Raw genomic sequence first — 24,643 nt, forward strand, 5'->3', positions numbered from 1 at the left:
AAAAAATTTCATTCTGGAAACTTGGTATAAAAATTATTTATAGTTAAAGCAGTTTATTTAGAAAATAGTTACTGTCACGTAAGAGCACAAGTGGACCGATAACAAAAATAAAATGGGTAGTAGTTGGTCTGTAACTACGTAGGCTAAAGTGTTGTTAAACTTAGGGATGTGGGCATGATTTTTTTTTTAATATAGTATGCTATTGGCAGCATACAAATTGTCATATTATTGTAAATTTATGGAGAATGTCTTTTTCCATTTAGATTTATGGAGAGAATTCTTCTTGTGCAGGAAGAGCATTGAGGAATATTATTATCGTTCAGGCAGCTGACCTGATAAAGGACAGAGTGAACCTCAAGGGATTTTACAGGTAACACAGTTTTCTAACACCTTGTCAAAAATTCTCCTTGAATAATAAAAATGTGCTGAAATCATAACCTTGATCCAGAGAGCTGGGCTTTTCACTACTGGGTGGATTTGTTTGTTTGAAGTGTCTATTTGGGGTACTGATGGTGATTTTTCTCTTTAGACGGTAGACTCCTGGTTCTGAAGTCAGGGTATGGACTCTCCAGGTGCAAGTGGATGGCTTCCTGAGAGAGTCTGCTCTGCTTCCTCTGAAATGTGCTGTTTTTTAATATTTGTACTGGGTATGTGCTGCTTTGGGACTTCAATAAGCATAGGTCCCTTCTTCAAGGACCTTATCAAGGGTCTTTGAGGACTCTTCGGAAATTGAATGGGAGAGGGAATTCTGCTCTAACTTGCCAGGTGAGGATGAGCCCCTCCTTGGGCGCTGCAAGGAAGCGGAAGGGCAGGTGGCAAAGGGTTAGTATTTCTCCACCTTGGCTTGTTAATAAGGGCAGAGGTATGAAAGTAGATGGATGGGCTAATGCCCAGTTTTAAAGTACAGCCGGACTAAGAGAATAGTCACTTAGAAAGTTGAGGACACGTTTTCAATTCATTGAGCCATTTAAAGAAAAAACAAAAGTGAATTATGAGCTTTTTATTTCATCAACTCAAGGTACTAAGCCATACCAAAAATTACCAAAACTACATTATAAAAATAAAACAAAAAGAAAAAATTTATTATCATTTTTTCTTACAGAAATGAGACTGCAATATACCATAAAGAATAGGAAGAGTACTCAGAATAAATGACACCCCCCCCCCAAAAAAAAGGAAAGGGGCACTTGGGTAGCATAGTCGGTTAAGCACCTGACTCTTGGTTTCAGCTCAGGTCATGAGCTCACAGTCATGAGATAGAGCCCTGGCTCAGGCTAACCGCTCAGAGTGGAGTCTGCTTGAGACCATCTCTCCCTCTGCCCCTCCCCCCCAAATAAATAAATAAATTTTAAAAATGGTAGGAAAGATTCTCAGAATAAGGACATTTCATTAAGTTAACTAAATTTAGCTTTATCACAAACTCATTGTAATATTCCTGTTTTTTCCCTTTGTCACAGTTTGGGAAAAATTTCATCATGGCCTGGATTTGGGGTATAGTGATTCCCAACCTTTTTGAGTAAGAAGACCTCCTTTTTATTGAGACATGACTTAAAATGCACAATTCTTAAGGGTACAGCTTGAAGAATTTTTTATTATTATATACACCTATGTAACTATTATCCGTACCCTAGATAATTCCTTAATGTTCTTTTCTCATCACTATCCCATGCTACCAACTACTTTCTAAGCAGACTCTTGGCAGAATTTGAGGTACCAGTGAGCAAGGGAGGGAGGAGGCTGGGAGAACTACAGTGAATTAATACTTTAAAAATCCCATGCTAAATTTTTTAAAAGATTTTACTTATTTATTTGAGAGAGAGAGATACAGAGCACAAAAACGGAGTGGGGAGGCCAGAGGGAGAAGCAGACTCTGAGCAAGGAGCCAGATACGGGACTTGATCCCAGGACCCTGGGATCATGACCTGAGCCGAAGGCAGATGCTCCACTGACTGAGCCGCCCATGTGACCGAAAATCCCACATTAAATTAACCACATTACTATATATATAGGTTTTGAAAAATATGACCTAGGTTAGACATGATCTATTCTGTTGAGAAAGCATGTTTTTGTATATATGGACTCATGAACCTCTTGAAAAATCTTACCCCCTACCTTCCAACCCTCTGTAAGCAATTCATAGTCCGAGGTCTGAGAACCTTCAGTTTAGAGTCCGGGCCAAGTAGACATGACAGGTGAGAACAGCAGTTGCACTCATGGCTGGACCACTTCACATAGAGCCTTTTGAAATTTTTTTTAATAGTTGATATCAACTTTAAACTTATCTAATTATTTTTCATTTAAAAAAAATAAAAACTGATTGAATAAAGCTTTGGGTCTAGTCATGAGCAGGCTCCTGTGATTCTTTTTAGCTACCACCCAAGTCTATGTGTAAGACCTGTCATTGCTCTCAGTGCTCTACGTGGTCTCCATGGATAGAGATTGAAAAAAACATTGGGAGATGTACGTTAATGAGGTTCATGGAAAAGAACCATCTATCCAAGTTAGAACAGATTTAGGGATCGGTGGGAGTTGAATGGGGAGAGAGCATGTGCTGTGCTATTTCAGAGTCCCCGTGGTTGGACCAGAACTTCCTGTCTTTCACAATATAAGGACTGATTAGTGCCCGGGGTCTAAAGACAGTGCAGATGTGATTGCCCAGGAGGAGTCATTTTCCTTTGTCTGGTAGTAAATTGAGGTGAAGTGGTCCCCATGTGCTACATGAGAATTACTTTCAAAACTTTGAGATGTTTTCTATTCCTTTTGCACTCTAGAAAAAATCATACTGGTTTCTGAGACTTCAAGTAAGTCTCTAAATACCATCACCCCATTTACATTTGAGATTAGGGTTCTTTCTGTCTGCAGTACCATGAATGAATTGCTAAAAATGTAACTAGAGACAGAAGGAGACCAGAAACTGGAGCTGAAATCATGTTGTGTGTTATGTTATAGCAGTCACTTAGCTTGGTAGCTGATCACCTCCGTATCACATGTTCCTGCCTCATAGTGCAGCTCCAGTTAGATCTACATGTACTCAAACAGTTTCTGGATCCGCTACAACACTGAAAATACCTGGGAGGTAGAACTGGGTGTTGAGATCGCTCCCTTCCGTCTATCCCTTTTCTTCCTCCTTGCTCTCCCCTGAGTCCTGTAAGCTTTAGGTATGGTAGCTGCATTCTTGTGGCCCTGGCCAGCAAGTCAGGAGAGGAGTGCAGTGCAGGGGCCCCTAACTTCATGCTGTCTGCTTTGGTGATATTAATCATAGTGTTGCTCTCTGTTCCTAGTGGGGTTTTCCCTCGTGCGGATGGGTTGTTGAAAGAGATTTGAAACACAACGTCAGAAAGTTGGGGGCGGAGAAGGGGATTCCGAGCACCTGAAACATAGCTTGCTGGCCGGGGTGGGGAGCTCCAATGAACTGTTATTGTCATGGCAGTGTTCTGGCGATATGTTGCAGTGTGTGGACTCAGCTCTGCTCCCGAAGGCAGAGTGAGCCCTTCCCAGTGAGAAGCTAGAGCTGGCGGATTGGGGCTTTGTAGTCACCAGGGTGTTTTGGGCCCCATTCAGCCACACTGTGTAAGAATCTACACAGTAACCGAATCCCCCAGGTGCTCCTAAACACAATTTTGAGAAGCCTCAGTCTAGGACACTTCTTCTCCATCGCCTGTGAGCAAGGCAAACATACTCACCCATCTAGCCACCTTTTGCAATTTGGCAGTTTGGTTTGCTTAGTAAATGTTTGGTTGTGTCCTGTTCTGGGTGGTCAGATGCTGAGAGCAGGTTGAGGACTGGATTGTTCTTAGAATAGGGATTATGATGATACAGTGTTTTAATCCATAGGATAAAAGTGTTTTACAAGGTCAAAGATGCTGGCTAATTGACAGAGGTGTTGAGGAATTCTTTAACACTTTGAGCCTTTAACATGAAAGGTGTCTTATAGAATTAGAAGTTAATATTGACTGTTTTGTCTGATTGCCTAGTTTATTGTGATGTTTTCTCCTTTTTCAAAAAACATCCATTTATTTGACAGTTAATCTTTCTAATGTCTTAACACTAACCTGCAACTAAATGTGTCTGGTTTTGCCCTAATTGCCTTAGAGTATCTTTCAAATAGTGACACTCCCCCCTCCCCCAAAATGTATGCTTTATCTAAAGCTGGAATATTTGTTCAAATACCTCAGCAAAGGGGTGCCTGGCTGGCCCAGTCCGTAAAGCATGCGACTCTTGATCTTGGGGTTGTGAGTTCAAGCCCCATGTTGGGCATTAAAAACAAAAACAAACAGACCCAAAACCACAAAACAAATATCTCAGCACAAAAGTTTATTTTTCCTTTTACCCCCGAAAATGTAGGGCCTCATGGCATTTCTTCACATTGTTGGTTACTGTGTGATTTCTAGGTATTGATGGCTATGGCCAGTCACAAAAAATAAGCAGTATTTTTCTGTTTTAGGAATAAAATAAATGTTGATGTGTTTTGGTCCTTAAATACCAAATACTGAATAAAGACAACCATTTACACGATGCATCTTTGAAAAAAATAAATGGTGACATTTTCATAAGGGAGAATGATTTTCAGTGAAATTTCTGCAAATGAAAACTGTATTTCAGCAAGTTGTCTTCTTTTGGGTTTTCAGCTGAGGCTGATAAAGATGAAAAAGTAGGCATGAAAATACTGCTTATAATGCCCAGATTGGGGCATGTTTCGAATATAGCTGTGTATTTTAAGACAGATTACAGGGGATATTTTTGTGTGTGTGGTTAGTGGAATCCATCATACACATCTGGGTTTGTGGGTTTATGAGTTTACGACTTAGGCTGCTTAGCTAGATTGTTTAGATGATATTAAAAAGAATAATGGTCGTGGTGGTGCTTGGGTGGCTCTTCAGCCTTTGCCTTCGGCTTAGGTCATGATCTCGGGGTCCTGGGATTGAGCCACGCATCGGGCTCTCTGCTCGGTGGGGAGCCTGCTTCCCCCCCCCGCCGCCTGCCTCTCTGCCCCCTCTCTCTCTCTACCTGCCTCTCTGCCTACTTGTGATCTCTCTCTCTCTGCCAAATAAATAAATAAGATCTTTTTTTTTTTTTTTAAATAATGGTCATATTTATTGTTCTTTGAGACAAATTTTAAGATTTAATGTGTTTGGAGAGTAGCAAACAAAACTCTTTACCACTCACTGTGGTCCTAACTTTGTGTAATCTTCTTGGAGTTACTTTGTTCTCAAAAAGGCTAGATAAAAATCTACAAAGAGTTGAACAGAAGTTTATCACCATCACCTTGAGGTACTTGTCTTACCAAGACAGAAGCATTATCTATATAAAGGTTCACTACATTTATTCCTTCATTTGTTCAACTACATGTTTTGAGAATTTGCTTTGTGCCTGGAATGTTCTCACTGTTGAGGTTTAGCAGTGAGTTATGTCTGTAGTCCCTGATATCCTGAAAATGATTCTGAAGTGACAGAAGCTGATATTATTCATTCAGAAAGATGTACAATTACTACATGGTAGGTGATTTGAAGCAAAAGCATAAGAAGGTGTGATTCTAAGTTTTCTTATGGAAGTTATAGTTGAGCTGAAATCAGAAAGATGAGTAAGAGTTGCCTGTTCATTTATTATTGAGTCCCTTGAAAAGGATAATATTAAATATCAATTCTTGGGCAAATGAGTGGCAATAATGTCTTACTATGAATGATTTTCCTTTTGTTCAGGAGGAGCTGTGTTGGGTCAGAGCTGGTAGACTGGCTTCTAGAACACTGTCCTTTTGTCCAGTGCAGATCTATGGCCATAGGGGTCTGGCAGCTCCTACTGGATATGGGAATTATGTTATCAGGTCAGTATTACATGTTTTGTGAAGCATAGAAGTGTTATTTTATTAAGCTACCAGAACAAAATTTACTTGATTTTCTAGAGGCTGTTACAATCTGGATGGAAGTTGTTTCCACAGGTAAATATTTGCGTTCTCTCACATTTTATAAACAAAAATGACCAGTCATCTTTTGGTTGTTAATTCTCACACCTTTTGTAAAAACAAGTAGGTACTTGCTGATTCATAGACTACTATGTCTAAGCGTCTTTCCCTTACCCTCTCCTCTACTCAAAAGCCCGCTCACAATTTTTTTTTTCATCAGTGACATCTTTAGTTGCTCTAAATGTGTGATTTATCTAGCTGTACTTAAAATAATTATCAGAAACTGATTTTATGAGTGGAATGTTATGCCTTTTTAATTGACTAATCATGAACAATTAGAGATATGACCTATGAAAATTAGCTGTTTAAATAGAACGCAAAATTGATGTTAACTAGCAACTAAAATAGATGGCAGATAGTGCTTTTCTTAGTTGAGCCCAGGGAATTAAAGGATTAGAAGTTAAGCAATTCAGAGTCTTAATTTAGCTTCATCATGCTGGTGCTAGTTGGTCACTCAGAAGTTCCTTTGTCCCCATAGATAATAAATATTGAGGGTCAGAGAGCATAGTAAGGTTTGGAAAGTCTTATCCAAGTCCCAGTATAGTACAGATGGGGATGTGGCTATAATTTCAGTGAGTCGTTAATACCCAGCACCTGATACTCTGATTTAGAAAAGTGGTAACTACCTTTGAGGGATGTTACCAGCTTGCTCATTGAGTCTCATGTTTTGGTGAGCAAAAAAATTTGTGTCAGTATTTTTTTAGGTTAAGTCTCCAATTCTTGATCCCTTTTAAAAGAGCCTTGGTGGCACTAACATGTTGAGCTAGATAATTCTGTTGTAGGAACCCGCCCTGTGCGTTATAGGCTGTTCAGCAGTGTCACTTTCTGTACCCACCAGGTGCCTGTAGCACCCTCCGGTAGTGAAAACCAAAAATGTCTCCACACATTGCTGAATGTCCCTTGGGTGTCACAGTTGCCCCTGATTGAGAGCCACGGCTTTAAAACTTGGGATAGTTTTGTATTTGTGTATCACTCCATTAATTAAATCTATTTGTTTGCTTTGAGACACACAGAAATTCTCCCCACTTTTTGAATTGTTACTGATTTCACCTGTCTGTGAAGCAGAAGAATCGTAAAACCCATATGAATATGCTGGCTAAAGCCTCAAGTAATAAAAATAGGTTGGTCAGTAAGTCCCTTTTAATTCAGTGGGATTGTGAGCATGAATGGACTTAGACGATGTAATTATAGTCCTACCCCTTGATTCTCCCTAATAATTAGCAGGGCTTTTAATTTATTATTTGGTTTATGACTCTCTAAATAATAGACTTTAAAAAATAGATCCTCCCCTTTTTTGTTTCCAACAGTGGACCAGAATTTATACTTTCAAGATACCTATGTTTTCTACCAGTTTTCTTCTGATGAATGTAGCTACTTGTACTGTGAATTTGAAAGGGAAGAAGAATGGCAGAATGGTGTCAAGCTTTTACTGCAACTTGTACCTCTCATTCCAGCTAGAGCTGGCATCTGTGAACTGTAAGTAGATGTTCTTTTGTTCTGATATAAAATTATTCTCAACTTAGAGAACACTTCCTGTTTCTGGGACTGTGCTCTGCTGTTTAAGGTCACCATCTCCTTTAAGAGATAGCTGTCCTGTTCCCATTTCTCAGGTGCAAGTTCAGAAAGGTAAAAGAAACGACTGGAGATTAAATCCAGCTAAAAAAAAGACTGAAGTGGTATTCGAATCCCAGAAGCGGATGCCTGGCCAGCTGTGCTATTCTCCATCTACTTTAATCATCACTGTATGAGCAATAATCTAAATTAGAGGTAAAGATGATTTGGCTTAGGTTGAAATAAAATAATAACTGACATATTATCTGCTCTCCACATCATGACTTTCCTAAGAAAGAGAGCTTTCAGTGAACAGACCTTTCTGAAAATAAGCGAGAAGCAACATTTGGCAAATTAAAACACGTGAATCACAATCACATGAAGATAGTGAATCACTATCTGATTAAAATGAATTAAAATTCATTAGCGAAGCCTTGGGGACAGAGCTTGAGTCATGATATGGTGCTGTTGACACGTCTTTGTCTCTCCACGGAATTCATGAAAAGCTTATTTTGGAATAGTAAATTTCAGGTTAAAACTTTCCATCAATAATTTTTCCATATTCAGTTTTCCAAATACGTTCCCATACTATTGACTCTCAGGTCTGTGAGATCAGCAGGGCAAGTGGTGTCATTTTTATCTCACGGGTAGGAAAGTGGGTTCCAGGGGAAACACCTACAGTCATCACAAAGATGAGTTACTCTTAAAAACAAAACAAAACAAAACCCACAAAACTGGATAGTTAATCCAGGCTTCTAGAAAAGAAATAAGTGTTAGGATATTAATGAGACACCATGCTAATAGGTTGATTGTAGAAACATATCTTATGTCAGGAACTATGCTAACTGCTTTGTATTATTTCATCTTCAGTTGAATTCTAGAAGTTAGGACTATTGTCACTATTTTTAAGTGAGGAAAGTGAGGCACAGAGGTCAGGTGGCCTGTCCCAGGTCTCACGAGTGGTGAGTGGAATGTTAGGGTTTGCATCCATGCCCATGTGATCTAACACCCGCTCTTCTAACACCTGCCAGAGTGTGTTTGTTCCAGGAGTTATAGGGGTCATTCCAACTTCCCCTTCTAAGACACTATAAACAGAAGCTATAAAAATGTTAGACTCTGAAATGGTTATGACTTTACCAACACCAGTGCACATAGAGGACCTTGGAATAGTAAAGCAAAATTCGTATGTAATTCTTCACTCAACTGTCTAAGCACAGAAGATGTTCTTCAGTGTAAGATGCTTTTAACAGAGATCAGAATTTCCTGAGAAAAGTCAAGGAGCATTTTAATAAACTTTAATAAGCTTTCCAAGAAGGAGCGTGTGCTTTGGAAGCTAGAGATGACTGTGACTCGCTTTGATGCTGTGGGACTGGCATTCTCTAGCAGCTCTCCTTCACCAGTTCCCGTCCTGCACGCAGGAAGGAGGAGGGGCCAGCCCCCTGGGTGCATGCAGGTCACCAGGGGCATGAGGGCAGCTGAAATGAGCTAGCAGGCAGTCCTCATGATTTCGCTCCACTGCTTTCTCCCTGACTCGGGCAGCGGATTGGAATGCCACTGGGGGAGATGACCTTGTTACAGGGAAACCCTGAATCCCCTCTAGAATCTAAAAATTACTTTCAAAATTCAGTTCCTAATATTAGTTCCAGATTACCTGCAGTCATTTGTCATACCTATCAGTGAGCACCAGCGTCACACCTCTGGAGTTGAGAATCACTCGTGCCTTGTTTATCGGCAGGTTTTTTTATTGGTGGTAGCGTGAACATGCACATTGGCAGTGGTCATTCCTCTGGGGCAATTGTTACTGGGGAGCTATGGATCCATCTGTTCCATATTATAACTACTAACTATAAACAGGTAAAGTTAATGAACCACAACGAGTCTCTAATGGCAGGAGATAGGTGTATACACATGTATAACATATGTGTATATAATATACAAATATATAATTTTTTTTTCTATGCTACAGTTATAAGCAAACCTCTAAACTAGGGTAAAATTTTTGGCTAAATTTTGGAAAGCCAAGGTTGAGGTTATCCAGACTTGGAAGAAATTATGGTTAGAGAAAAGGTGCCTAGGGACACTGTCCTCTTCCAGTTGTGATGGCTCAGCCTTCCTGTGGCTCGATGCATGTGATTCCCATTGTAACTTCTGCTCTCATCTGGTGATCCCCATTCATTCTAACCCCCATCTCACACCCGCTTATTCCCTCCCGCCCCTGTGGTGCTCGGCTCCTTCCTGGGCCCCTTTCCTTATCTAGTCAAATTCTACCCACCCCTCAAGGGGGAGCCCAAGTCCTACTTTGACTACAAAATTTACACAACGTCTCCAGTTCCTGTCTGTCCGACTTTCAGAACTAATGGTGCTTGCTGTTTGCTTCCAAAAATTTTTCCATTCTTTTGTGGCATTAGTTCTGTGTTACCCATTCTGCTCTCTTAATCTGTTTTTATCCATTCTACTGAAATGGCCTCTCAGGTCCTCTTGATTCATTAACTTGCATCATCCATTCATGAGCTGAAAATCCTGTCCTGTGGTCCTTTTGATATTTGAAGGCTATTAAAGTCTGTATATGTGGTTCTGCATTAGGTCCCTTTAATTTGTTGAAATCTCTGTAAAATTATGTGAGGAAACCACTTAACGTCTCTATGTAAACACAATTCTATACAAATGTATCCTTTTAAAGTGGATTTTTTTTTTCCATTTAGGAAAGAAGGCTTAAAGCAGGATGACAAATGGATCTATTGCAGGTTTCTGGGCTAATTTGAGGGGGGGAAAATCCCGTTCTATACAAAATAACTTTTACATCCAAACTGAGTAGATAATTTCAACGGAGTGTTGAGAGTACCGTCTCTGGGAGAAAAAATAGCAATCATGGTATTTTATTCAAACTGAAAGCCAAATCAAGTCATCCAGAATGGACTTTTTTCTAGCTCTTTTCTTTAATTTTTTTTTTTTTTAATTTTGTGGAGGGTGGGTGGGCTGGGGGCGTGGGTGTTGTTTAGAAATGCTGAAGTAACAGCATAGGGAAAGACAGCCTAATCGTACCTTCAGGACTAGTGAGAAATTGGAGGACTTACTCTGTGAGGAACCTTGGCTGTTTCAGTTTAACCACACTTACAGCAGCTGCCAGCTTACCAGGGAGCAGTAGGGCTCTGAAAGGACTGAGTCTATGAACCTCAAATACATGAAACTGTATTCTCCAATTACAGGACAGTTTACATTTAAGCTGTTATTTAAAGAGTTCTAGAGGATTGCTCAAAGGTAACTCATGCTACACCCAGACATGTAAAGAAAAATGTCATATCTTCATTTTTTCTCTCAGCAATATATTATTTATTGTCCACATGAGCCTCCATCTTGCTTGGTAGCCAGAAAGAAGGGAAAGAAGCCCATAATTTTAGTTTAATCCAGTTAAGTTATTCTAATAAGGTAAAAGGCTGAGGAGCATATTGTGGTAAAAAGGTTCAGTCTGTGCCCACTCCCTGTTCCTCAGGAAGACAGTCTCTGGTATGTGGTGAGTGGTATTGGTCTCTTAAGCCTAGTAGAGAAGGCTCTCCTGTCAGGGTGGGCCCTTTCCCATCCCCACTGATTTTGCCTAGTGGATGGGCAGCCCCTTCCCTAATGATCCCTGAGGTATAACTGGGGTGTTCTGTTGTTATCTGCTGTGGAGCCTGGGGCTGGTACAAGTTGGGTTTGTCTATCCTGGCTGGACCATTGTCTGCTCGTCCTGCCTGGCTGGTGGGACTTCCTGTGTACCTGCTGGTGTTGCTGGTGCTCCTGAGGGTCTGTCTGTGATTTCCACAGAGAGTCCATTCAGCCCTATGACCTCTGTTCAAACAGCTCCCTCTCATGGCATCCCAGCCTGTCTTTTCCTGATTCTAACTATTAAAAAAACAAAAACATGTTTATTGTTGTTATTCTTATTTAGCAGGGTGCTTAGTTAAATGGTATCTTAACCTCAGTCCAGCAGGTTAATGTGAGTTTATTAGCGGGTCCCCTGAGCGGCTTAGTCGGTTGAATGTCTGACTCTTGATTTCAGCCCAGGTCATGATCTCAGGGTTGTGAGATGGAGCCCTGTGTTGCGCTCTGCCCTGGGCGTGGAGCCCACTTAGGATTCTCTCTCTCTCTCCCTTCTGCTCCCCTCTGCCCCCCACCCCCAAACCCCTTTCCCTCTCTTAAAAAGAAAAGAAAAAGATGACTTTCTTAGCATTCATTATTCCATGCTCTAGGCAGAGATGCAAAAGGATACTTGAGGTAGATGGCGCAGGGTGCCAGGTCTGCAGCTCGGAAGAGCGGCGGCATGTCTGGGCAGCGCGAGGTAGGTCGCCGCAGCTGCCACAGGGAGTCATAGCGAGAGGAACTCAGGTTTTGAGAAGAGTGGGGAGCACGTCTCAGATGGAGCCCCCATCGGGAACACAAGCATTATCTTTACATCGAAGAAAGAAAATGACCTACCTGTGTGTCGTCAGTTCTGAAAGAAGTAAAATACAGTTTGTTACTTGAATTCATAGTAACGTTTTTGTCGTATGTTTGCTTAATCAACATGTACGGAGTTCATGGTTCTGTGATCCCTTTCTATGTAAAAGGTGTCTCCCTACTTAAAAAAATGGGGAAGAATTGGCTTAGTCACTTGGCCTAAGCTGGCCTGGAAGTGACAACAGTCATAAAATCAATAGTAGCAATAATGATGAACACTTCTTAAAATAGAGGTTTGAAGTTACAGATGAAGGAGCTGCGGCAAGGCAGGCTGCAGTGATGTGAAATGAAGGCAGAAGGTGAACTTGGAAGTGACCTCTGTGGCAGTGGTTCTCAACCATGACCCTTTCAAAAAGAAGGAGGCATAATATGAGATCTGTTGAATCAGGCATGGGATGGAGAGCTGAGACAATCATATTCATACTTAATGTTAAGTTCTAAAGGTGAGGCTGATATACACCAAAGTTGAAGTCTATAGTTCTGTAAAGTCAGCCATACAGAAAGTACTTGGTTAAGTGAACCGCGAATGTTAACTAAATCAAAGTTGTAAACTACTATGTAAAGAAGTCAGATTAATGCCATTATGATGAAGATTTTATCAAGCATGGTACTTACCGCCACTTGGCTGACACTCCTGAAATTCCATGCATTTAGCTTTATAAACAATTATTATTTGGAAGGGAGTCTGGAGTCCTTAGATAACTGAATTTGCTCCTCTTAGCTTTTAGATAAGGAAAAGGCGCAGGGAGAAGAAGGTCTGGGAAAAGGCAACTGCGTGTCACCAGTACTCTTCCTCATCAGACTTTCACTGACCATGAGGTTTGTATGAAGTACAAGTTTGTGCTTGGCCCTGTGGGAATACAACTCTGTGTCAGTAATATAAGAACCTTTAGGAGGCCAGCGTGATTAGGACAAAGTTCAGAAAGAGAAAATGAATGTGAAAACCAGGAACTTTCTCAACAAATTTTAGTAGATGGAATCCATCATATATACAAGTGATAATACATCATGAAAATCTGGAGTTTATTCCAGGAAAAAAGGGTTGGTTCAAAGTTTAAAAATCAACCAGTATAATTCATCAGATTTAGTCTAACAGGAAAAACTGTGTGTTAAACTCCAGAGATACAGAGAAAGCATTTGAAAAAAATTCAGTATCCATTCGGGATAAAAAGTCTTGGAAAACTAAGAATATAAGGAAACTTCTTCAATCTGATAAACCTTACGTAAAACCTATGGCTTAACTTAATAGTGAAAGACTGACTACATTCCCACTGAGGGAACAAGGCTAATACATACCCTTTTAATCACTTCTCTTCAACACTAGTCAGTGCAATAAGGCAAGATAAAGAAGTAAAAGATATACAGACTAGAAGAAACAATATAGCCACCTCTTTTTGCAGAGGACCCAATTATATAAATAGAAAATCCCAAGGCATCTACAAAAAACCTACTAGAACTAATAAGCAGGTTTAGCAGGGTCATAAGATATAAGGTCAGTGTACAGAAATCAACTATGTTTCTAGGTACTAGCACAAAAAGCACTCTGAAGTACTTAGGTACAAATCTAAAAAGTGTGCAAGAGCTGTATGTCAAACACTTCATGAGTGATAAAAAAAAATAAGACTTAAATAAGAGGATCTCTCCATGTTCATGTAATGGAAGACTCCGTATTATTAAGACCTAATTGTCCCCAGACTGACTTATCTTTTCAATGGCAGTCATCTCCTTGTCTGTTGGCCTCACCATACCTGCATAATAATACTACTTTTGGAAACACTAACCTCTGAACAGGGAGTGTCCTGGTGCTCAGTCCCTCAGTCCTCAGACTTCTTCCTTTTTTTTTTTTTTTTTTTTTTTTTTAGATTTTATTTATTTATTTGACAGAGAGAGAGATCACAAGTAGGCAAAGGGGCAGTCAGAGAGAGAGGGAGAAGCAGGCTCTCCGCTGAGCAGAGAGCCCAATGCAGGGAGAAAGATGCGGGGCTCTATACCAGGATGATGAGATCATGACCCGAGCCTAAGGCAGAGGCTTAACCCACTGAGCCACCCAGGCGCCCCAGTCCTCAGACTTCTTTCTCTGCTCTTAACTCTGGCTGTGTCCTCACCCAGTTCTTTATTTAATATCCTCCCCACAGTGGTGATTTCCAAAATTCAGATCCCTGTCTGCCCTTGGCACCCTACATATGCTAATGCCACCACCACCCTCCACCCTGTCACCTCCTCTCCTTTGTTGTCCTTATCCTGCCTAACTTTGCCTTGTCGCCTGACATGTTTAAGCAAGGTAAGAATCCATTGGCATTCTTGATTTCTGAACTGGTGCTGGATTAATATCTTCTAAGTGGGAGATCAACTTCAAGTCCACCATTCCTATGTCCCAAACCTACCTTTTATATTCCTGACTTTTCTTAATTAGATTCTCATTTTATGCTCTTTGGGGAATAGGAAATAAATACTGGATAAGTAAACTTTTTTTGAGTATTTCTCAAAAAAAGATTCATGATGGAACTTGGCACAAGTTTTGTATTAGGATCATAGGTGAAGTAAATTTCCATTTACTACTTTAAATTGTATAAAAAATGCTATGAAATCAGCTGGTCTCAGTCTTTGTTATTACTCATCACCCCCTCTCCCAAGGAAACACTAAGCCCTCCAAAATTTCCATTGTTTACAGAAAAGGCTTATTCTAGCTGTGGGAACAGATTGTTTATTTTTATCAGAGTACATAATTATTTAAGAGTAGTATAGGAATTTTAACAAAAATTGAACTTTTAAACCTGGTTTTGCTAGTATTTGAAATGCTAGCTGTTTACTTAAATATTAACTACTAGTCTTCAAATCTTCAATATAAAATGCAAAAATATCAGTAGTAACTAATTTTATTTGATTTTGGATGAATGTGTAACTAAATATCCTGGACTCAGTGAAAGCTGTCACATTCACATTTTACTAATGTTTGGTAAAAGCCTACTAGTTGTGCTTACAGAGGCCAAATCCTGTGAAAAATTAACTCCCCTTTAGAAAGTTGAACAGAAGGTTGTATTCATGATATCAGAGATGGCAAGAAAAATCTAATTCTCATTTTTCTACCATCCCAGTTTTTCTTTTTTGTCATAGGATTTGTTATGCAAAATAGATGTGTCCAGAATATAGGTGTTAGAGAAGGGACAGTACTTGAGTGTACTTTCTTACTCTCCCGGAATCAGTGGCTGTTGGATGTGGTGGAGATAGAGTCTGTGTACCTGGAGAGCATTCTCTTGGATAGTGTCTAGGACTTACTATCAGTGATTCCTAAGAAGGAAAAATCTCAAGTCTGGCCCAGGAAATATTTCTGCAAAAGAAAAGCCCTGAAGTTTCCTTGCCCGACAGTCAGCAAGTACGGAACAGACGCTGAGTTGTCCCAGGAGAATGTGAATTGTGGCATCGTCTGCTGACCTGACATCATTTGTTCTCAGTTTGGTGGTGGGAGAGCCCTTCTTTCTGCACACGATACATTCTTCTCTCTGGGCTGTGGGTCCTACCCCACAGCCTTTCCTTTCCTGCTTTCTCAGTATCTCTCTGTTGGCTCTTCTTTTTAACAAACAAATGATTCCCTTAATTGTAATAACCAGAAACCAACCAACCTTTTAATTTTATATCCTCTTCTAGTTACTTCTCCATCCATTTCTAGCCCTCAGCACTAAAGAGAAACTCTCTAGCCCTATCAGATAGGGCGGTGACTGGTCTGGCCTTGGGTTAATCTCCTGCCATTTCCTACTTCCTTGTCCTGGTAATCCTGCGGCAATTCCAGGGCCACTCCTTACCCATCTGAACCTCACCCTGGATATCACTGCTCCCAAGAAGTAGCCTTTGACAATCACAGATGAGGCTGAGTGCCTCTCGCTTGGGTTGGCAGAGTATCTTAAAGGTGGATTTTGCTATGTTTTGTTTTATTTTCATAGGTGTGTGTGCCGTGCATCTTCTGCTTGTTGCGGGATTGTGTTTGAAAGATTCCTGTATAGTTTGTCTTGGTTCTGGTTTTTTTCTGCACCCTAGAATTTCATCAGCCTCTAGCAGAGGTAGTCTTGGGTCCATCCTAAATATTGTATTTCCCTCTGGTCCCTCCAAACCAAATAGCACAGGACAGCTCAACACCAGCCCAGCTTTGGGGGGTGGGGGGTGATGGTGGGATGTAGTGAACAGGCCTGCCTGACATCCCCCTAGAACAAAACTCTTCCCCGTCAGAATTCTGATTTGGAGGTAGGCGTGTTCCCCACCCTCCTTGGGTCCCAGTCTAGATTATCTCTCTTTAATGTGAAGATTGATGTGTATGTGAATGCAAAAAGCACCCAGACGCAAATGGAGCCCCTGGGAGAGCAGTAATAGCATTTCACATGAAAGCCGACTGAGGCCACAACTCCTTGTGTTAGGTTTCTTCGTAATGTGCAGCTCAGTATGGTGTCAGCACAAGTATGTCTGGAAGGTCGTGGATAACCAGCTGGTTTGGCACGTGCCAGTTAATGCACAGTCTCTGCCTCTTGAACTACTCGACTCCAAATCTTTGCAATTCCAACAACCATAAAACAGACATTTAACACATTTTCCTAAAGGAACAATGTTATGCATAGTGGTAGCTCTTGGCAGCCCACGTACGCTATTTAATATTGAGACATAGATGGACAGACAACTCATGCATTTTTGAAGTATCAATATACAAATGTAAAGTGGTCTTATTTGGATGATATTTCTATAATAAAATGGCTCCAGTTTTCCACCCCGAAATACCATGAAAACTTCTTCCAGTTACGAAGGAAGTAGGGTTTTCCAACTCCAAGATGGTATTGGTTGCTTTTGAATCTTAAGGCACAAATGTTTGGCCAAAATCTGGTTGAGGAGCGTGGGTTCTGTCTCTCATAAAGAAGATGTATTTTTAAGAACTTCATTGGAATTATTTCAAACCCATTATGCTAATTCTCGTGAAGGAATTCTCACTGAGAGAATGCTGGGAAGCCCTACAGGGATACCAGTTAAATCCAAATTGTTAGAAATTATACTGGGCCTGAACGGTATAAAATAAATTCTATTGCCCAGATAATGGCCGCCTTTACTGAGGAGGGCCTCAGTACCTCCTGAGCCCCTTTATTGGAACTCAACACTATGTGACTACAGAGCTGTCAGAGCTAAGAGATGTTCTTGGCTGGGGACTTACTGTTCTTTTCTGCTGTGGAATGAATTGTACGAATAATTGTCAAATAATTGGCTGGGTCACTACGTCTATACTAGTTATTTCTTAGAAAAAGGTGAGGAGGTGGGGGTGCCTTGTATTGCTAAGACTTTAAAGATATTTTCAGTTACCACATCTCTCGTATTTGATATAAGAAAGTCATGGTTGGATGTGAATGGCAAGAAGGTCACTGAAAGACAGAACTGCTCCAGGGAGCTGGGAGAACCATGGAATAGCTCAGGCAAAGCGTTCTTGAGTAAAAGCAGGGTCCTTCAGTTGAATTGACTGCAGGTAACAAGCCAGCACCTTCTGCATGGTAATCTTGGTATAGAGATTCGTAGAGCACTCCTTAAAGTTTCAGGGACTCCACTAATTTATTCAACTTCCAGCTGGAAAGTTGGGGTTGTCACTGATGAAGGAGAAAGACTCTAGAGAGGGCAGCGTTTGGCTTGGTTTTGTTTTTGGTGGGGACTGGGTAGAATGATACTGTGTTCTATTTGATGGTTAAAGGGACAGAGGCAGCTTTTGCCATTCCTTTGTCCTCCCACTGGCACCCTTAGATCCTGTAGACCTCTCAAATGACTGAAGACATCTGCGCACAGTACCAGCACTCGGGACTTTCCGTTGGAGAATTCCTGGACCTGGCTTGGGCTGTTGAGAAGCAGGGACCTTGAGAAGCAGCCATAGGAATTTGTAAATCTGTCCTGCCTGCTGGGCCACAGCTTCCTGCTGGCACAAACACTCTGGGATGGGTCTTCCTTCCTGGGGTCACTGCTGGTTTCTTTCTGTCTCATGTCACTTGTCATGGCTATTACCTGCTGATGCCAGCTGGGCTTTTTCTGCTTCCCTTCTGTAACCACTGACAAACCACACAGAGCTTCTCTCTTCCTCTTCTGTTCATTGATCCCCTTGAGTAATAATGGGAAAATAGGCAACTATTACAGTTGATTCTTTTCTTTATTCCCCCCTTGCCCTGTTTCATTACCTGTTTTGATCTGACATGGGAGAGCTTTGTCTTCACTGGATTGTAATGATGTGTGTCTCTATACATAAAATCAACATTTATCTTCTTTCATAAAAATAAATTTGTTGAGTAAAGAAGGTCTGGTATTTCTGGGCATTTTGGCATAGATCTGGAGAGGGGACACAGTGATAGGTATTAGCCTTCCCTTTCTCTAAGCTCTTCCACTCTTTACCTCTTACCACCAGACCCTCTCCTAAGACCTTACTCTGCCAGGTCAGATGCGGGTGCCTGCCAGTGCAGGAGGTTTGGGGGCACATGAGCGGGAAAGGAAGAGTTTTTGTGAATTCTAGATCTTTCAGTAAGCTGTAGGATAATCTCTGAAGGTTTGAACTCTTAGAGGAGCAGGATCAGGTCTCAGTTTTAGAAAGATAATCCTGGTATCTATAGGAGATGGGGCACAAGAGGAGAACCCAGAGACAAAGAAGTTGGTTAGAAGATAGTAAAAATAATTTGTGCAAGAGAAGTAGAAGGCTTCAGTTGTCAGTGAGGTTTAACAGGGGGGAAGTGAAGGAAAGAGAGGGAATGGCCACAGGGTGACCACGGAGCTGAGTTGTGAGAGGCATGAGGCGGTAGGAATATAATGTAAGTTATGTTGACTTCAAGGAGCCCATAGAAAATGAGGTTCCTGGAATTGCCCCCCAGAACCCTTTTGAAGGCAGATTGTAAAGCAAGGTGAGCTCGGGGGAGATTCAGGGGCTGGAGAATGACTTGAGAGCTCTGGGCACAAGTCGTGGTGGTTTTGGTGATAAAAATGGGATGAGGGCTGCAGGACGGCTCTTGGGAGGTCACTTCTGTCTGTCTTACACATAACTTCCTTTGGAAACATTTTTTGGTTGTTTTGTTTTGTTTTGCTTTGTTTTGCCAGGGCATGTTTTGTGCTGGAAGAATGACCAGAGGTAGTTTTGCTTCTGAACAGGAACTAAATTATCTGTCAGTAAACCATCAGTGGCTCAGTGGTTACTCACGAGGTAGCCATTATCAGTCACATACACAAGAATTTCCCTTCCCTTGGAATTCAGAGTTCCTTTCAGCAGTTTATTGAACACATTCATGATGGAATCTTTGCTAGTGTGAAATACCTCATCCCATAAACTCATTGCTGAGCTATGTGCCAGGGTCTGAAAACCAGGAGCTGGCGGGACGAGCCCCTGCTTCCCTGCAGACGCAGACAGTGCCCAAGCCCTTGCTGGTGCCCTGGTGCCCATTGTGTTTGGCTCTCAATTCCCCATCCCATCTGTCCAGTGAACTCAACTTAACCCTGTACACCTGGTTGGATGGCTTAGGTTAGAAAGGATTGCAGATCTCTTCTCAGGAGAACGTCATGTATGTGGAAACCTCATGAATAGATAATTTTAATAATAAAGTTCATTGTTCGAAATATGCATTATCAGGGTAACTTGCTTTTTAGGGAATATGGGGATTTATAATGCTCAGTTCACACTGTCTTTGTTGGGTGGATTATTAGCTCGCATTTCGAGCACTTTGCAGCACAGGTCGTTAAAGGACTTGACAGCGCCAGGCCCGCTTCCTACCTAGAGCATGCAGTTCTGGTGAAGGTGAATGGCTTTTCATCCACCGCTCTGATTTAGAGGGTTGGGGTCTGTTTGTTGGTTTGTTTGTTTTCTATAAAAGGTTTTAAAAACAAAGGAACAGGAAGCCAATGCCAGAATTGATCCAACTCACTTTTCCCTTCTTAAAGATCTCCTTAGCCCTCCTGCCCCGCCAGGTGAGTGCTGGAGCCGATCCCCGGCTGTCTCTGAGATTGAAATCAATCCTTGCCCTGCCATTCTGGTTAACACCGCCCTGCAGGGCAACTAACCCTGGTCCCTCGGAGTCCACGGAAGGTGGCGAAAGGGATTGCTGTGGAATAGATCTGTGAGATAATTACCTATGCTCAATTGGCATTAACTTTTCTTTTCTTTGACCAAGCCAGGAAAAAAGATGTCATTTTATAAAATTTGCTTTAAAGATAATTTCAGTACACCTGAAACTAAGGTAATACTGTGTGTCAAATATGCTTCATTTAAAAAAGAAATGAATAATTTTATGTTCATGTATACATTGGTGTGGTGAAAATATTTTCATGAGATACATTACAAAGGTGATTCTCCTAAGCAGACAAACTGGTCTTATACTATATGTTATACATCTCTTTAGTTATTTAGCATATTTAGCATATGTGCCGTTTTCTTGGCTTCTCAACTGGGCTGTGGCATTTTCTCTTCTTCCTTTCTTTCTTCTTCTTCTTCTTCTTCTTTTTTTTGCATGAGGGCTTAGAGCTTTAGAGTACTTTAAAAAAGAGTGAAGAACTTCTGCTGCTGTTGTATTTCACGTAATTCCTGTCACAGTATTAGGCCTATTATAATAGACCATTTCAAAACAAATCGGTTTTGGGTGAAATTCAGATGTGGCAGGAAATTCATGTGTCAGATTTTCAAAATCTGTATTTCATTTAGACTAGTAGGGAATTTTGGTACCTAACCACCTTCCAATCGTATCTGTTTATGCTTTGTGCATGCCCATGTTCATAAATCTCATGTGTCAGAACTATTTTGTGATATCATTTGGAGACAAATACTCGATCCTCAGGATTTAACTGGTAGACTATAAAGAAGTTCCTGCTAATTGATTTTGAAGGAACAGTTGGGCTGCCACAGAGCTGGGTCCCCTGGTGTTACTGACACCATGTTATTTGCATGGGTACTTTCACTCATGTATTAATAATGCCATTATTTGCTATGTGTTCTCCATAACTTGGTAGATAAATTTGAGCAATCAAAATTAAGAATAAATCATCTTTGTTTTTCAAAGGTCTCATCAGAAAATTGAAGACTCAGAAGAAAGCAGTGATGAAATTCTTGTTCGTCTAACATCTGCGGTAAGGCATGGAGTTTTTCCTAACTATGGGGGCCAGAAAATAAGGAGGGCTGGGGCCTTTAAGGGGAGGCGGTTTGGGTAGCAGTGGAAAGAGACATTTGCTCTCTGGGTACACATCAATGTGGGAGGCCCACATCAAGGCAAAAGGAGACATGGCATTGACTTGTTATCCTCAGTGCAGTTTCTCCAGCAAGATCATAGATATTCCTGGTGGAAAGTCCTGGAACCATAGCGGAGACATTATATCTGATTTTTAAAATACAGTATGACTTAACCTAGGGAATGTTGTGACCTGCCACACAAAGGAGAAAAGACCATACGTTTCATTAGGGGGAAAAAAAAAGAATTACCTCAACCAAGAAAAGGTCAGGTCATTGGTTTCTAACATGCTAGGTTGCAACATTTTTTTTTTTTTTTTAAGATTTTATTTATTTGAGAGAGAGCGAGAGAGCATGAAAGGGGTGAGGGGCAGAGGGAGAAGCCAGCTCCCTGATGAGCAGAGGGCCTGATGTGGGACTTGATGCTGGGACTCCGGGATCATGACCTGAGCCGAAGGCAGTTGCTTAACCAACTGAGCCACCCAGGTGCCCGGTTGCAACATTTTTCAGTTGTTTTCTAAAGGCACCAATCAAGAGCTGGTAATGGCCTTGTTAGTTGAAGAAAAGCTCATGCCCTTCTTAATAGAAAAAGCTAGTGGGGCACCTGGATGGCTCAGTGGGGTAAAGCCTCTGCTTTCAGCTCAGGTCATGATCCCAGGGTCCTTGGATCGAGCCCCGCCGGCATCGGGCTTTCTGCTTGGCAGGAAGCCTGCTTCCCTTCCTCTCTCGCTGCCTGCCTCACTGCCTACTTGTGATCTCTGTCTCTCAAATAAATAAGTAAAATAAAATAAAAAGATTCTCCTAAAAAAAAAAAAAAGCTAGCTATGGTTGCTAATCATTGAGCCCTAGTTTTTGATGGACTCCCACTATCCTATCTGACAAAATCTTTTATCCATTGGTTTGGCTTTTGGGAAACTTTTCTAATCTCCCCAAAGATTCTTCAGTTCTGCTTTAACTGCATTCTTGAAATGGTAATTGCTGAAAATTGTGTTGGATTGTGTTATATACGTGGAGAAAACTGATCTTTCACAGAATTTTATACACCAGATCTTAGCATCTGCACACAGCTTGAAAGTTAAAAGTTGCCTTACCTATTCTTCTGGAATGTAGCTTCAAAATGTAGTTTTTGACTAAATACAGTGATTGGTGGTGTAAAGTTTCATGTGAAATGGAATCCTGACAGCCTGTTAAGAAAAAATATTTAATGTGACCTTTGCAGTTTTTTATTCAACCTTTTTTTTTTGAATTGAGGTATAATTGTCATATAGCATACATTAGTTTCAGGTATATAACCTGATGATTTGATATTTGTATATATATATATTGTGAAATGATCACTACAATAAGTCCACTTAATATCCATCACCTCATATCACCTTTTCTTGTGATGTGGACTTTCAAGATTTGCTCTCTTAGCAACTTTGAAATATACAGTAGTCACCATGCTGTACACTACTTCCCATGACTTATTTTATAACTGAAAGTTGACCTTTTGACTCTCTTTGCCCATCATGCCAACCTCCAAAATTCTCATGTCTGGCAACCACCAGTCTGTTTCATATATCTGTGAGCTTGTTTTTTACCGTTGCTGCTGCTGTTGTTTTTAGGTTACAAATATATGTGTAATATGTGAGATCATATGCTATTTCTCTTTCTCTGATATATTTTACTTAGCAAAATGCTTCAGCTTCTATTCATGTTGTCGCCAATGGCAAGATCTCATTCTTTTTTATGGCAAGGTCAAATTCAATTGTGTGTCTGTGTGTGTGTGTGTATGTGCGCACATACAGACGTGTGTATGTCACATCTGTTTTATCTGTTCATCAATGGACACAGGTTATTTCCATATTTTGGCTATAGCAAATAATGCTGCAGTGAGCATAGGGGTGCATATGTCCTAATAGGTTTTTGTTTTCTTTGGATAAATGCCCAGAGATGGAATTGTTGGATCACATGGTAGTTCTATTTTTAACTTTTTGAGGCACTTCCATACTGTTTTCCAGAGTGGCTTCATGAATTTACATTCCCATGAACAGTGCACAACAGTTCCCTTTTCTCGGTATCCTCTCCAACATTTGTTATTTCTTGTCGTTTTGATGATAGCCATTTGGACAGGTGGGAGGTAATTTCTCATTGTGGTTTTGATTTGTATTTCCCTGACAATTAGTGGTGTGGAGCATCTTTTTAAGTACCTGTTGGCCATCTTTTGTCTTCTTTGGGAAAATGTGTATTCAAGTCTTCTGCCCAATTTTCAGTTGGATTGTTTGATTTTTGCTATTGATTTGTATTAGTTCTTTATATACTTTGGTAGATAAATGAGTTGTAAATATTTATCAGATATATGACTTGCAAATACTCCCATTTAGTGGTTGCCTTTTCATTTTGTTGGTGGTTTCCCTTTGCTGTACAGAAACTTTTTAATTTGATATAGTCCCACTTATTGATTTTTGCTTTTGATATTGGTTCCGAAAAACCATTGCTAAGACCAATGACAGGGAGATTACTACCTATATTTTCTTTTAGGAGTTTTATGTTGTTTCAGGTCTTATAGTCAAGTCTTTAATCCATTTTGAATTTATTTTTGTATATGATGTAAGAAAGTGATCTTGTTTAATTCTTTTGCATGCAGTTGTCCAGTTTTTCCAATATCATTTATTAGGAGATCATACTTTGTTCATTGTATGTTCTTGGCTTCTTTATCATACATTAATGACTGTATAGGCATGGGTTTATTTCTGACTTCCTTATTCTCTTCCCCTGATCTGTGTGTCTATCTTAGGCCAATACCATCGTGTTTTAATTACTGAAGCTTTGTGATACAGTTTGAAATCAGGGAGCATGATGCCTCTAGCTTTGTTTATCTTTTTCAAGATTGCTTTGACTTTTGAGGATCTTTTGTGGTTCCGTACAAATTTTAGAATTGTTTGTCCTATTTCTGTGAGAAATGCCTTTAGAATTTTGATAGGGATTGCACTGTATCTATAGAGTGTGCAGTTTAAAGTATTTACTGAAGAGGAGTACCTGTTGTGTGCAAAATCATAACAGCCATCTGTTTAGAAAGCACTCACTATGGGTTAGTTACCGTGTTAAACATTCTCTGTGTTTGTGCAAACACACATATACATATTCTGTTAAACATCACAACAACCCTATGAAATAGGTGGAATTATCCCTGTTTTACAGATAGGAAAGCTTATAGAGGTTAAGTAACTTGCCCGAGGTCACTCACCTAGAAAGGAACAAAGCCAGAGTCTGAACTCAGAATTTTCTACTTCCTAATCATGTTCCTTAACTACTATGCCTCTTTTCTTTTTAGTAATGTAATATATTATTGGGATAGTTTCAGAAGCAGCAAAGACATATGACATGTTTCCTATTCATACCAGGAAGACAAGTACATATAGAGAGTTCAGGTACAAAGCAGTTGGCAATTGAACATTGAATATAGTGGTGTATAGACC

At 40.5% G+C, this 24,643-nt stretch overlaps 1 protein-coding gene across 2 annotated transcripts in view; it reads left to right on the forward strand.

Moving 5' to 3' along the window:
* RAPGEF5 (Rap guanine nucleotide exchange factor 5) overlaps window positions 1–24,643 on the forward strand; it is a 218,835-nt gene that overhangs the window by 40,708 nt on the left and 153,484 nt on the right. For both annotated transcript variants that reach the window (XM_032873502.1, XM_032873512.1), the window contains exons 3-6: window positions 264–370; window positions 5,700–5,821; window positions 7,267–7,435; window positions 21,019–21,085. In XM_032873502.1, coding sequence (XP_032729393.1) covers window positions 264–370; window positions 5,700–5,821; window positions 7,267–7,435; window positions 21,019–21,085 — 465 coding nt within the window. The remainder of the gene's footprint in view (window positions 1–263; window positions 371–5,699; window positions 5,822–7,266; window positions 7,436–21,018; window positions 21,086–24,643) is intronic.

The sequence above is a fragment of the Lontra canadensis genome, unplaced genomic scaffold (genome assembly GCF_010015895.1).
Source record: "Lontra canadensis isolate GAN:19392208 unplaced genomic scaffold, GSC_riverotter_1.0 scaffold2, whole genome shotgun sequence".
Taxonomy (NCBI): domain Eukaryota; kingdom Metazoa; phylum Chordata; class Mammalia; order Carnivora; family Mustelidae; genus Lontra; species Lontra canadensis.